The sequence below is a fragment of the Nothobranchius furzeri genome, chromosome 16 (assembly GCF_043380555.1).
Source record: "Nothobranchius furzeri strain GRZ-AD chromosome 16, NfurGRZ-RIMD1, whole genome shotgun sequence".
In the NCBI taxonomy this organism is placed as follows: domain Eukaryota; kingdom Metazoa; phylum Chordata; class Actinopteri; order Cyprinodontiformes; family Nothobranchiidae; genus Nothobranchius; species Nothobranchius furzeri.
The window spans coordinates 43709906-43725167 of record NC_091756.1 but is presented as its reverse complement, the minus strand read 5'-3'; the positions used below and the strand labels follow the sequence as shown (position 1 = coordinate 43725167).

The 15262-nt window shown below is 42.4% G+C and overlaps 1 protein-coding gene across 4 annotated transcripts; it reads right to left on the bottom strand.

Annotated features, from left to right (window-relative positions):
- Nucleotides 1–1967: 1967 nt before the first annotated feature.
- Nucleotides 1968–14447, bottom strand: fbxo11b (F-box protein 11b). Of its 4 annotated transcripts, none has more exons than XM_015962929.3 (22): nucleotides 14155–14447; nucleotides 12958–13121; nucleotides 12680–12761; nucleotides 12386–12530; nucleotides 12146–12275; nucleotides 11177–11260; nucleotides 10932–11064; nucleotides 10685–10791; nucleotides 10477–10588; nucleotides 5917–6023; nucleotides 5676–5813; nucleotides 5354–5571; nucleotides 5097–5277; nucleotides 4870–4992; nucleotides 4566–4651; nucleotides 4396–4472; nucleotides 4174–4317; nucleotides 3913–4023; nucleotides 3719–3826; nucleotides 3528–3636; nucleotides 3172–3270; nucleotides 1968–2676 (listed from the first exon to the last, which is right to left on the bottom strand). In XM_015962929.3, exons 1-22 carry the CDS (start codon nucleotides 14240–14242, stop codon nucleotides 2547–2549), a joined length of 2676 nt encoding a protein of 891 aa, XP_015818415.1. In that variant the 5' UTR covers nucleotides 14243–14447; the 3' UTR covers nucleotides 1968–2546. The 4 variants fall into 4 exon arrangements, with proteins under 4 accessions (XP_015818415.1, XP_054605258.1, XP_070401798.1 ...); XM_054749283.2 differs by having other exon boundaries at nucleotides 12386–12527; XM_070545697.1 differs by having other exon boundaries at nucleotides 12701–12761.
- Between the last annotated feature and the right edge of the window lie 815 nt (nucleotides 14448–15262).

Sequence of the window (15262 nt, the reverse complement as noted above, 5' to 3'; positions counted from 1 at the left end):
GACCTGTTTGAGGTTGGTCAGAGCTCATTTTAGACTTTAAACAGGCTTTCTTCTGAGGAATTTTTCTTGAAATGGCCCCTATTAGTGAATGATCGATTGAATCCATGTTTTTGTACGGTAAATGGCCTGTAGTTGACATACCATTTAGGGTCCTAGAATCCCCCTAGGCACTTTACAACACAATCATCCATTTCCTCCCTGGTGAACTACTATGTAGCCACAGCCGTCTTGTGGTACACTGACAGAGGTGAGGCTTCAGGGCACCACCACCAGCAGGAAATGTGGGTGAAAAGTCTTGCCCAAGGGGCAAGGACACAATGTAAGACTGAGCGGAGATCAAACCTACAACCGTTTGATTGCAGGGCAGACACGTAACTCCTCTGCCACCACCGCCCGCTGTATGTAGGTCTTTCCACCATTGAAGTGAGGTCATGTTGACTATCGAAGTTTTATCACTGAGTTTTTGCTGGAAATAAACCTAATAATCATTTCCTTGCAACCCCTAAAATGAGGAATTGGTTAACTTTAACAGAAATAATTAGAAGCAAATAACTTAATCTGAAATGTCATATTTCGCCATATTAGCTCATTTAAAAATGTACAAAATTAAAATTTTTCTCCACAACCTTCGGAGTAATGTTTCACTTCTGCACATGCATGTAAAACTAACCAAATACTGCAATGCTGCCCCCTGCTGTTTCTTTTCTACCATCAGATCAACAACTTTTCTGTTTAATGTGCTCATGAACAACTTCATGGTTAAACATGGATTATTTTAAAATTACATGGCATTTCACACACACAACACTGGCAGCAGTAGCTCAGGAGGTAGAGCAGGTTGTCCATTAATCAGAAGGTTGCAGGAGTGATCCTGGCTACCAGCAGAGAATGCTGCAGTTGTGTCCTTGGGCAAGGCACTTGGTAGTGTTCAGCAGCCTCACCTGTCGGTGCACCCCAGGGCAGCTGTGGCTACATTGTAGTTCATCACCAGGGTGTGAATGGATGAATGATACACTAGTGTAAAGCGCTACACAAGTGCTGGTCATCTATTCGCATGCTTCTAGTGGTTTCTATTATATTTTTCCTAAATTAAGCATAAAAGAAATACCTAAATCAGTAGGAACTATTTAAACAATATTCACAGTATTTCAGATCTGTAGAAAATCTGTCATTCCTTTCTCCCAGCCTACCGATGACCTAATTCCAACACTTTTTGCAAGAGTCTGACATGTAGTAGTAAATGGATAACGCTACAGAAAGCAGGTTTTGTCACAGTGAATGAATTAAAACACAGACATCTTTGATCTAATAAAGTTTTATTTTCTTAGAAATGGCAAGTTTTCATTTTTCTTTTGTCTTCCTAAGAAAGTATACCCCTTTTTGAATTCCAACTAGCATCTACAATAATGGTTATTGAATACTTCACAATATATTAAGTCTAGATGTTATGATACATGCATACGATTCAGGCTGCATGAGGAGCCAAAGTCACCACGATACACTGGAGGGAGGAGGGGGACGGGGGGCTGCAGACGGACTTCTGTTCCAGTTTAAAAGGAGCTTGGTCATCTCCTATTTAAACCCTCTCCACAAAACACTGACTGTTTCAACATATAAACACACACGCTCTCTCACTCGCACACACACACAACTTGCACTGTACACAACATCCATGTACACACCCGTGGAGCCACTCCACCTGCCATTTACGAACACACAGGAGAGGGTTTCTAGTGTTTAAACGAGTTTCTCTTTCACAGAAAGAAGTTCAGCACTGGGACGTTTAGAGCTGCTGCAGTTTGCTGAGGCGGGGGGAGGGAGGGACGTTAACCAAAGAAAAATAATTATAATAATATATAATAAAATAAAAGACATTCAAATACAGTCAGCTTTTTGCTTGAAAATACAAAACTACATGAGAAAGCATTGAAATAAAATTCCTTGATCAGAACTTTTTTTTTCTTTAAAAAAAAAAGGCCCAAGTGCTCCATCACACACAATTATGTTTAGTTTTTGTTTCGCTTTTTTTTTTTTAATCACCCACACAGACCAACATTCACACATCCACTGCCTAGTTGCAACTGTCTGGGCATCCAATAGGGATGGTAGCTGCGAGGAAGCAGGAAGTCTTTTTGACAGCAGTTCTTGAAGAGAAGAAGAAGGAGCTGAGGATTAACCAAAGGGAAGCTCTCCATGCTTTAAGTGCCACCAGCTGACCTCATCGCATCCTCAGAATGGAGCCCTTCTCTTCCCATCTTCTTTGCTTACAGACTGCAGTAAGAATCTCTTTGAGCCGTTTTGTCAGTTCATCTTCAGCTCCGCTGCTCCCTCTAACGACTTGCAGCAGCGAGTCTGGCTGCAGCCAGAGGAAGCTGCTTCCTCTGCAGCCTCTTTCTCCTTTGATCCCAGCTGAGAGCGCTGTAATCAGAGTCTCTCTGGACCCTTATGGTCGCAAGATGGTGCGTGCATGTAACTGTGTGTATGGCTGTGTGCAATGTGATGTGTTGGTATGCTTATCTGAGGGCGTCAGCACAACCTAGACGCTTTCAGTTATGCTGCAGCGTGTTGGACTCAATGGGCGGTGCCGAGTCATAGAGAGTGTCCGTGTCATGTGTGGGCTCTCCTGCCAGCGTACACGGGTTGGACAACGTCCCTGCTCCACAGTCACAAAAAAACCTGGAACACAAACCAAAGAAACTGAGTTTTACCTTTAGTATTAACATCACTAAATGTGTGAGTCTCAGTTCTTAAAGTAATCCTTAAACAGTCCTCAAACAATAATTTATCCAGAGATTTTGCCTTTTAATTAAACTTTATTGTGAAACTAAATGAACAAACAGGAAACAATTCAATTTTTTTGCTTATAATCCCCTCCCATTAGATCACTCAACAAAAGCTTGTGGCTTAATGAATATAAATAGACTCCTAAACCCCCAAATAACTTTCTACAGGCATTGAATCAAACATCAAAAAGACTAATCCCAAAAAAAAAAGACTAATCCCACAGGAAATAAACCATCTCTGGTGTTTCTACTAAAAAACTAAAAAAAAAACACAGCTGGTGTCTAACTAAATTGTTCTGAAATCATAAATAACTTTGGCTAAAAACCACTTTGAGGATAACTCAGAGGAACACGGTTTTCCTAATAAAAAGTGATACTCCTAGCTTACCGATCGTGCCGTATAAACTCTACATCGTGTCCTTGGTGGCACTTTTTGATGCAGTTAACACAGATGGCGTTTCTATCTGTCGTGTTACAGGTGTGACATCTGGAAAAGCAAAACAGACATCTTTAGAAAATTACATTTAAAAGTTCCTTTTTTCAACTTTTAAACAGAAGATGATAAGACATTACAACAGGGATGCTTGACCATTTTATTTCTCTGAATAAAATGAGACATTTTCAGCCCTCTCCCATTAAGAGAGAAAATCAATATCTTTAGGTCAGACAGCCTGAGAGCCGTCCGCTGCACCAACACACCAGCTCTATAGCGGGTTGGTGCTACATACAAGTTCAGACGTTTACCTGTAAAAGTCGTGCATGGGGTAACTGGTGTAGCTGGAGATCTTATAGAGACACTGTCCTCTGCTCACTGCCTTCTCTATGGCGTCCTGATTATGTGTAATTTTGTTATCTGGAAGTAAATGAATAAAAGACGAAGGTGGTCAGCCAGCAGACTCGCGCATAGCTTTAATGTCCACAAAGCAGCCTCTTACCTTTCATAGTGACGTTGACTCCGGAGGCCAGAAACAGACCTCCAAAGCGATTGTTGAAGATCTGGTTTCCCTCCAGCGTGGCAGTGGCATGGTTAGTAATTTCAATACCTGGATGAGCAAACGAGAAGCCTAGCGTAAGCCAAAAGGAGACCGACTCAGACGTTATCTGTGTTTTTAAGCGTTTGTAAACTAACCTGCTGCAAAGCCATCAAAAATGCGGTTCTTGCGGAGGGTTGGATGGCTGTTGGTGCTGATTAGCACACCGGCCTGAGCGTTCCTGAAGATGTCGTTCTCTTCCAACAGACCTGCAGAGAAAATGACCTCCGTGAGCAGACATGTGCATGTGCTGGAGCAGCAGGATAGGATGCATAAAGACACTCAAGCCTGACTGAAATAAAACATTTCTGAAGTGTCAGAAGCAGATCTAGTCTCCTGAGGATACATTGTCCAACTACCTCTGCCTCCATTAAAGATACAAATGCCTCCGTCTCGTCCATCATGGATCTTATTTCTTCGTAGTGTGGGATTGCTGTCTGTCTTGATCCACACCCCAGCCATGGCGTTATCAAAGATCTCATTATCCTCAATGAAGCCCAGACCTGTGAAGCAGCAGCAGGATCAGACAAAGGTAACTACACATCACTGAGCAGCCTAAAGAGGCGCCGGTCAACACAAACCTGAGTTGTAGACCAAGATCCCTCCATTCTGGCCTCCCCAGATCTTGTTGCGCCTGATCTTTGGGTTGCTCCCCGTCCTGCAATAAACCAAAATCACAACATGAATTAAAGGAACAGAAATAGTTGAGCATCTTAAAACATTAATATAGAATCATCTGGGATGTTTTTACCTTATTTGAACACCAGAGTACATGTGATTGTAGATGTCATTGTCTTCCAACACGCCATGCCCATTGTCATAGAAATATACACCAACCTGCAGGTGTGTGTGTGTGTGTGTGTGTGTGTGTGGGGGGGGGGGGTAACAAAACGTTAAACTGAGGGTAAAAAAGATATTCATCCCCAAATAAATACTATTATTAAAAATATACACTTAAGCTTAATATTCAACCATCCACCATGCATTTATTTCATATCAAATTCAAACAGTGTGGCAGATAAATGAAAGCCAACAAGCTCATTAAAATATCGGACCTGCTTGCCGCTGTGGATGCGGTTCTTCCGGAGGACAGGAGTACTTCCTGTGGTCACCCAGACTCCAGCCAACGTGTTGCTGTAAACCTCATTCTCCTCGATTACTCCTTGACCTTTCTCATGCTGGAAAACAAAACAGAATAAAAAATAAATAAAACAAAAGCAGCAAACACTGAAAAGTTGTCTGCACCTTCTAGATAATTATTTAATTGAAAAAAAGCTTTTACCACATAGATGCCCCCATGCTGCCCATCATGGATTTTGTTATGTCTAACAATGGGGCAGCTGTTGGTTCGAATCTGGATCCCAGCCAAGGCGTTACCATAGATGTCGTTACTTTCTATTAAACCTCGCCCGTCTCCAAATATGTACACTCCTCCTTGGTTACCATTAAAAATAGCGTTTCCCCTGGAACAGGAGAAGAAATTTCAAGATGAACCTTTCAGAATAAACGAGGCCGTTTCTGTGGAGCCCGTCTTCTTACCGTATCGTCGGGTCACTGTTGGATGTGATCCAGACGCCAGCAAAGTTATTGGCATAAATTTTGTTCTCTATAAACTGACCCCGCCCCTTCTCGTGGACGTAAATGCCTCCCGTTTGGCCGTGGTGGATCTCACATCGAACGACCGTGGGGTTGGCGTAGGCTTTCACCTCAAAGCCAGCTATGCGATTTCTATGGATATTACAGTTCTCAAAGTAACCCTGAAATGAAAAAAACAAACAAACAAATAAAACGACCATTCAAATAAAAACTTTAGTCATTTCCTCGGTAAAACAGGAGACATGACGGAGCTGATGGTAGTTACCATGCCGTGATCAAACGTGAACACCCCCACATCTCGTCCGTGGTGAATGTGGTTCCGCCTAATGATGGGATTACCGTGGTTCTTCACCCAAATCCCTGCTAGAGCATTGTTGCTGATTTCATTGTCTTCATAAATGCCCTGCAGGCAGATAACGGACATGACGAAGAAAGATAATGTAAGGATGGTTGAGTTTAAGTGGATTTAAGACAAATAAGGGAAAAAAACCCTGATTTTGTGTTACCTGTGCGTGGTCTGTAATGTACAGTCCCACGTTCTCACAGTCGCTGATGTTGCAGTGTTTGATGGTTGGACAGGCACCCTGTCCACTCACACACACAGCTGATCCCACTAAAGACAGAACAAAACACCTCAAACACAGGTAAGCATGTCCTCACAGAGAGTATGAGATTAGGCTTTTGAAATGTTTTAAGTTAAATAACCAACACTGATCTAATCCCAACATTCAGCCTTAAGGAAAAGTTTAAAAAATGATCAGAATTTTAAATCCGAGAATCCATTTATTAATGTTTGATCCTGACTGAGGACAATAATAGTTTAACAACTTGATGAAATCAATCATTCATACAAAAAATGAAGAGTTCAATTGTAAAACCAGTTAAAAAGCATTTTGATCAAAATGACTAAACTTTTTTTTGACTGATGAAAATAACAGATGGCTGTTGTTGAAAATTCATAACAGAGTTCTGTTTTTGCAAACAAACTCTTCATATGTACTTGTCTTTAGTCACTGTAAGTGGGAAGCTTACATTAAGGACCTCCTCAGGTAGGGCAAGGCGATAGCTTGATATTTTATTGATATTACTTCAAACATAAAACAAGACGTCTCAGTGATGCTTATATTGATTTAACAGCGCTAGCAGCGAGCTTACTCCGTCTCTGAGCAATCGTTACATGCATTCTCACGCGTCTGCCTGATCAGCAAACCTCTGGGTCAATGACTGCGTTTACACGCAGCCAACAACCCGTTCAAAAACCGGTTATTTGCAATAACCCGGTTCTGCAAGGCCATGTAAATGCTGGCAATAACCCACTTATGCTCATAACTGGGTTTTAAAAAAACGGGTTATCACCCCCGGGGTAACCCTTTTCTATCCCGAATATCAGGTCATGTAAACTTGCATCGGGATAACTCTTTCAAAAGGTGTGCTCTACACATGGATGGATGGATCAGGGGAGGGGACGGCAACCGAATCAATTAGTTTTTTCCCCTCAATTACAGTGATGGAGATAACGGCACAGTGCGCATGGCTCTGGTGTTAATCAAGTTTAATTGTTACTCTTTTCAACAATCTTCACAAGAAGGCGAAACAGTTAAATAGCAGGGTTTGCATTGACCGGATATTTCCCGTATTTGACCGTTTATTTTGATGGAGAAACCTCGAGGCTGTTGGTCACTATGAAAGAATTACCCTGACGCGTGCAGATGCGCTGACATTTTAATCGTTACGCACATCGCGGAGGTAGCTACATCGATCACAAAAAGATTCTCATCAGAACATCTGAGAATTATTCTGGACACTGCTCAGCGCAGCTCGCCGTCAGCTCGCACATAAGGTGGACGAGCTGAAGATGTGGAGAGGGGCTTAAAGTGCGTCGGTCACAGGCAGCAGCAGAACCAGAGGGCATGCAGGAAGAGTCACTGAAATTAGTGTTTTCCAAACCCAGTCTCTCTGAGAGACTTGTCACTTAGAAAACGTTGCCTGATTATGAATCTTTGGCTGAACAGCGCTTGTTCCTGTCTCCAACGTGGCGATGCTCTGACGCATCCATGAGCCTGTCTGAAGCAAAGTCCAGAATCTCATATCCTCTTCATCTCAGAAAGTGTCTATAGAGACATTTGATTATGCACAAGCTATGTAATCAGGATATTAGACGTTCCATGTGTACAGGGGTAACTCTTTACTTGTGCATGTAAACGGGTTATCTCCAGTTTTTCAGAAAACCGAATATTGACCTTAACCCGATCACAACCTGATCCCTGGCTGCATGTAAATGTATTAAATGTTCTGCTCTAAACTTTGCATTTGGGTTTGCAGGATTTAATTATTTGAGGATTTGTTTGCATTTCGCCGAGCCTTTTCACCCTGCAGCCGATGTGGAGAGATGGACCAAATACCCCCCCCAGGTATGGAGAGCTGTAGCGGCCAACAGTAACGAGAATGCAATTCCTCTGAGTAGTGGATGAAAAAATATCATGAATTTAGCTCAACATGACAGAATTTTTTCTCGGGACAAGAAATAAATCCATCGTCTATACCTGCTTGTTCATGCAGGGTCACAGGCGCCTGTCTCCAGCAACCTCTGGTAAAACAGGCAGGTTGCAAGGCACAGGGCAAGCGCGCGCGCGCACACACACACGCACACACACACAATTTAGAGAAACCAATACAGTCTTGCTTTTGGACTGTGGGAGGAAGTCAGAGTACCCGGGGAGAACATGCAAACCCCTTGCAGAAAGAGGCCAGATTGGGATTTGAACCCAGGACCTTCTTTCTGCAAAGCAATGGCACCAACCATAGCCCCACTGTGCAGCCCTGGACAAAAAATAATTACTGGTAATATTGTGGATAATAGGATATGAGCCACCTCTAGAATTAATTTAAATTATTTCACATTATTATAAATATATAATAAATAAAAGTGCTTGTGGTATATTTATCTCTAGCTCTTACCTGATAGATAGATGCACTTTCCCAACCACTACATTATTCAATTTATCTGATCATGTGACAAGCTCTTCTGTCGTACTGATAGTGGTGCTCTCACCCCCTCTGGTGGCAAAAAGTATACTACACCCAAGCAAAGCAGAAGGACGGAGCTGGCAGTTACCCGGGCAAAACAATTTTACCTGGTTACAACATTAATGACAATTAACCGGTTAACTGCGTACATCCTAATAGATAGAGACAGATGATAGATAAGTATAGATTACAGGGGTTTCCTGGTTCAAACTGAGGCAGAGGTGGTACCATCCTGACCATGCGCCAGTACATACATACCCTGTGCATTCAACTGACTCACTTTTTTTAAAGGCAAAATATTATAAAAGGCTCAATAATATGCATTAGATTGGCATTTAGTTCCCTTTTTCCCATCTGATGTTTATAGTTAAAAATATTTTTAAATTTTTGACCTATTCAAAACCCTTGGCCGTAGTGTTTCAGGAAGTAGAAATTAACCGTCAGAGAGGGGAGCGTCAGACGGCAGGTCTTATTTCCTGATATTTGGACATCTCGCCTCTGATTGGATAACAGCTAACGACTCTACCACTGACTCAGTTTTTTCTGCAATGTTGACATTTTATTTCCACAACTAACACAAGCCTGGAGGAGTTTTATTGTGTAGTGGAGTTGCTAATGCTAAAGGTTAGCTTCTACTAGTCGAGACACTCTTCTTTCCTGGACTCTAAATCATCAGCCTTCGTGTCGCGAGCCAAGATGGGCGAGTCCATGAATGTTAAGTGACAGTGTGACGTAGATCTGTCAAGATTTTTAAATACTATACTTTCACCCTCTATTTTCTATCAGAAGCTAATGCAGGAGATAGGTGAAGGAGACTATTTTCGTGTTCAGCCTGCATGAAAAACTCAAAAATCCCCCCCAAAAAAAAAACCTTTCTCTGTGAGCTTGCTCATTAACTGAAATGTAAATTATTCATTAAAATTTGTACAGAAAAGCCTGAAAACCAGGAAAAACATGTACATAATAATAAAGACAAATTTGATGGCTACCTTGCTACAACCCAGCTCAGTAACCAACAACTAAGTCAATGAGGAAGGAAGCGACTGCACAGCATATTAAGTCCAAAGCCGGGAGTACACTGTGCGACTTTTTCACTTTTTTGAGCCGATTTTCCACTCGTGTGAGAATCCACAAGATCGGGGCGAGTGTTGCGCCGAGCGTCGTGTAGTGTACAGGGGGTTACGAGAGGCGATTAACACCACGTGACCAGCTACCGATCAGCAATCGTGAGCTCGCACGGACTTCTGGAGTGTTTGATATTTTGCTCGTTCGTCGTGAGGGTTGAAGCGGCGCAGCGAGCGACTGCAACCCAAAAAGTATCAGAACCGCCCACGGCGCATGCACAATCATGCATCAACACCGCTCACCCGCTATTTCCCTAATAACACATGTTGTTTGATTTTATTTCTAAACGTTTTTTTTTTACACAGAGTGACAAGGATTGTCAAGAAAGAGTGTTTGTCGTGTTCATGTTAAATGAAACTGATCACAAAACACAGATTTACTTTATTTTGTTTTCCTCATCCAACCCCCACAAATCGCTGTGTGTCCTCCTGCAGCACTCCCGAAGGACAACAGGCAAAACAAGACAAAAAAGTCTGACGTGTTGAGTAAAAACCGCTATTTTTAGCATATATTTTTAGGGCCGACGTGTTGCTACCAGACGTACAGTGTGAGCAGTCAGGTCGCATCCGAGAACTGGGTCGTGCAGTGTGAGCACATGACTCGTGAGACCTGCCCTGCGAGGAAGTCGTACAGTTTGAGCTGAAGCGGAGTGCTACGAGTGAAAAAGTCGCAAAGTGTCCACCCAGCTTTAGACAACAGTGCCAAGAAAACCCATGATTAAATTTATTGTAAAGCTAATAAGTCAGACAAAATAAGAGTTCAGTTAATCTAAAATGGTGTATAATCGCATCAAATAAGGAGCTGCCTTTTAATAAATTATGGTTCAGCAAAGCCTAAAATAAAGATCCCGACAGAAAAAGAAAGAACAGTCGACCATGTTCTCGCTGTGGAACAAGGTGCCGGTGTGTGGGTACCTGTACATGTGGAGCGGATGATACAGTGGTCGATGTGCGGGCTGCAGTTGACCGTGATCTCCAGACAGTGGTGGGCGTTATGGTGCTGCGCTGATTTATCATCTGGATTAAACTGAATTAAGAGAAGCTGAGGTCAGATGGAGGCTGCGATTATCTGCAACGTCTCTGTTCTCCCGCTACTTCAACACACATTTCATGTTATGTTTACCTTGATGGTCATGTATCCCACATACGCATCCTCTGATCCCTCCATGAAGACAAACGTAGAATCTCTAGTATTCTCTATGATGACCTTGTCTGCTACTTTACCGGGAGCTGAGTGAAAGCAGAAACCACTCATCAAACCCCTCGTACACACACAGCTGAGTGTGTGTCCCCTTCTTAAGAGAGGTATTGATTGCACACAACAGAGGCATAAAATCTTCAGTACCACTCAGTGAAGCCAACATGCTTACCTGCACCAATCATGGTGATGGGGGACTCTATATAAATCCACTCATCTGTATAGATGCCAGAATGAACAAAGATGAGACCGTCAAAGTGGGCTTCTTGAACGCCACCCAGCGCATCCTCAATGGTGTCATAATACTGAAAGGGGAGAGACGCAACACTCAGACACATGCTTACACCTCATCAGAGGCCACTTTGAAAAAGCAAGCACAACAATGCAGAACATCAGCGATTAAGGCCTTCCACTTACCAGCATATTCTCCCTGCCTTTGTATCTGCCTGGGTTACTGTAGAAATGTTCAGCAAAGCCCGGCTTCACATGTGCACCCTTGTACTGTAACGCAGAAAATACAGGCATCAGCGAACGCTACGGCTGGCTTACAACGCTTTCATCCAAGATGGCGCTCACGCCACAAAAGTAATCCGACCCCAAACCATAATTTCTATTAATCCAAAAAATAAGTTTCTGAATAGACACAGCCGGCAATATCTGCTACACATATGGTCGATTTTAGGAAACTTGAAAGCTGAAATAACTCCATTATTTACAATGACAGTCTCAGAATTTCATCCACCCATCAAGTTTACAAGATGATTTTAAAAGCAAGCACAGAAAATAAAACAAGCACCAAAGTCACCACAGATTAAATTGAGCAAAATTCATAACCTTAATCTGCATTTTAAAAACAGGAAAAAAGGCACATGATACCTGCAGAAACTACAAAATCAATAATTTGACTTTTGAATGTTTCCATTAAATTCTAGTTGTTTAAACAAAGAGGATATCTTCTAATCAGCAACTTTAAATATTACAGCTGACCGTTTGTAATAAATGTAGCAATACCATACAAACATAATAACAACAGTTCATCTGTAGCACGCTTCATTTGCAGCTCAAAAATAAGAAACTAAAACAGATAAAAAGCATCAATAAGCAAAGATTTTTATTCATGAAAATAGTAAAAAAAATTAAAAAAGGTTCAAAACTTTTTTATAAGCTTGAACTAAATTCTTTATTAATAAACAAGGGAAACTCATTTTAGAGACTGACAGCTGCTTTCTGGGGATTAAAGTTCATTAAATTAAATACAACCACTAATAACCTGCTTATTTACCAGGAACTGTAGACCTAATATGTAATAACAACAGACTTTTAGCAAGTTTATGATGCACAGATTTTTCTTTATTTGAATAAACTTAACAAGATAGATGAACTAACCAGCTGTTGGAAGCTCTCCTTCCAAGGGTTTGGATGTTCATGCTCCTCAGGGCTGACCTGGTAGAACCTGCCTGGCTCAGGATGCATCATGGGACGCGTATACTCAAACACCTCCATGTACAGTCGCTTCCTATAAGGACGACGGGGACAGCGTACAGGAAAATTATTTACTTGCCCTTTTTCTACAGAGATGAAGGTAAGAAACAAGAACAGAGCTTTCATGTGTTCAGCAGAACCCACCATAGGATAGGATCATTTGCTAGCTGGCTGAATCTCTTGCACACACAAGCTGCCTGGCAAAGGTCCTGCTCCAGTAAGTAGGAGAAAATCTTCAAAACAACCTCATCTGGAAGCTTCTGCTGCAGATATTGTTCTGCTGGGGCTGCTAAAAATACACAAGATACACAAAACCACTGTGTAAGTCTGGAGAAAAGGCAGCACACTGAACTGCAGTCATTCCATTTTATTTAGGGAAACAAAATCAGCAGACTATCAAATTAGCAAACAGTACATAATCTAACAGTTTTAACACACCTGGCAGGTCGTGGGTCTTACCGGACACTCGTGCCCGCTTGGCTCGATGACCAAAGGCATCTGTAGATGAAGTGGAAGCTCCCTAAAACAGAAAGCAAGGAGGATCTGAGCTCTTTGACCCGTGAGGAAACTCAATCCTGTATTATAATATCATCTAGAGGAGGACGTAACATTCCAGCAAGTCCTGATGTATGGCACACATTTATATTCCTCACTCTGCAGGCACACACACCATCTGCAATGACATTCACTTAAAATGCAAAGAGCTTCCGTCTAACCTCCATTGGGCCCTTGCTGGGGCAGGCAGAGGCGGTGGCAGAGGCAGCAGCGGTTCTCTTGGGAAGCAGGGTCTTACGTCGAAGCTGGTAGGGACTGTTCTGAGCACCTGGACCGGACTCTTCAATAGCCATTTCTGCTGCAGCTGCTGCAGGAGCCTCCTCATCTAAATAGAGAAAGAAAAAAACCCGTGTCTCACAGATACCACACCATCTGCAGAAGCACAAAGATGAACAAAGGTGCAGGTTCATGCAGACTGCAAAATACCAACGAAAGCAAATTTAAATAAGCCATCTCGTCTTTTCTACAATTGTTTTGTAGTCTTGAATCGCATCATACACAACTGCACACGCACTGTTATATGTTAAGCTATCATGCTCAGCGTTCCAACTACATTCAGTCTGATGGTAGGCAGACAAAGGTTGGTGATTGATAATGGCAGATGCACTTCCTGCGGCCAAAACTGCCTTCATATGTTTAGTTACTCCCAACAGACACCGACCGGTGTGCATCGGACTACTGACCATGCAGAAGCACGGTCATCTTTTGTGGTCCTGTCAAATTAGGGACACCAGAGGAAGTCAATTAGGCGTGCGGCTAATGGCTAAAAACTGAACTACGTAGCTGGTAAATCAGCGGTGTAAACAAATCCAGCAGTGACTAGCAGGCACCGGTGGTGAGGACAATCCGATAACAATGTCATCTCCAAACTACAAACCCAAGCACACAAAATGGTCCCGGTGAATTTACCTAAAGCTCACAGCTGATCGGTACGGCCTCTTGAAGCTAGAGCTGCTAATGTTTTTGTTAACGTTACACCCCAAAAATGGCAGTCCGTAAGATTTGCACCCGCAGAAATGGTTGTGACAGCTGGGAATGCAGCAGCTGAAACAGACAAGAAGCTTGTGATTAGAGAGCATTAAGTCGCTCCATTTGCCCCCCAGCTGAGGAATATGAGCCATTTAAGATGTCCATGTAGCTGCATACGCATTGCGAAGACAACCCCCAACCTCCTCCTAACCTCCGATTACTCAAGCCAAACAAAGCGCGGCCTGGCCTGAGCCACGGAGCAAAAAGCCTCGGGTTTTCCTACCTAAAGCCGCCGTGGTTAGTCCTGCTAAACAACTCGGTGTTATATAAAGTTTGGTATCTCCTAACGGGGGGATTATCGCTCATTAGCTGACCATGGCCTAGCTTACCTCTGTCCCCGTTGTTTCGTTCGAGCTGCACCGGGCGCGGCCTCGATACTCGCCTGGGTCTCCTGTTGGTGGCTCTGAGGGAGTTCATCTGGTTGTCGAAAATAGACTGCTATCCTCAACCGCCCGCTGCTAAAATGTACCCTCGACTGAAACTGCCACTCAGACAACCGTGTTTCTAGATACTAGATACAACAGCGACCAAGAACGTCCAGGAATTTGTGGCGTAAATGTATTTTTTTTTCTCCGTGGTGTCACAACTACCCCCGTTTCACCGCTCGGTGCCAGCTCCGTCTCTCTCCGTAGCAGGAGGAGCCATTAACCCACACGGGAAACAATCGCGAGAAAAAAGAGCAGAACGTCGGCTCGGCCAATCACATTTGACGTTTTATGACTACACCTTTCTGAGACCAACCAGAAGCTTTGAAACAGACGACTTAACCAAAGCCTATCTGTTGAGATTTGGAGTCGGTCAAGCGACGATTTAATCAATGAAAGCTTTGAGCATCAAAGGGTTACTCATCAATTACTCTTAGTGTAATTAATTAGCTTACTCAATTAGTGGCTAGTCAATGCAAAGAATTTTTTTTTTTGCAAAATCCGATTGGCGCATACAATACTGTGTTTAAATCACATATATTATTTAAATTTTAATTGAACGTGGATACAACCTTCTTGCAATCTTGAGGTGGTTTATTTCATATTTCGACCTTTTAAAAGATCCGAAAATCTTCAGAAGAATTAATTAGCACTTGGCTAATTTTTTTCTATTTAAAACGTATTTATAAGTCTTTCTCAGTGCATGTTGAGCAGTGTGAGCGTTACAGTTTAGAGAAATAAACAAGGAAAGAACAAAAGCATGCACATCAAATCTAAAATAACCTATATCCGGTAAACTAGCAGTATCTGAGTCAATCCCACAAAATCCTAATATTTATGTTGATCCATAAGCTAGTCCTAAATGTCAGAGATTCAGCCCATGTCTTTTAAAAAGTGGTCATCATCATATTACTGCCAACAAGTTATTTATAACCAAAATAAAACTGTTTTGGTTGGCTTTAATTGCAAAATAAACTGAGGAAAAAAACCTGAGTCGATGTGACATTTTAAC

Excerpts from the sequence above, each read along its gene's own strand:
- fbxo11b (XM_015962929.3), bottom strand. The coding sequence starts at position 14,242 with ATGAACTCCCTCAGAGCCACCAACAGGAGACCCAGGCGAGTATCGAGG. Across the intron at positions 10,589-10,684 it reads TGGGATACATGACCATCAAG|TTTAATCCAGATGATAAATC; the intron begins GTAAACATAACA and ends CTCTTAATTCAG. Across the intron at positions 5,572-5,675 it reads TCACGTTTGATCACGGCATG|GGTTACTTTGAGAACTGTAA; the intron begins GTAACTACCATC and ends TTTTCATTTCAG.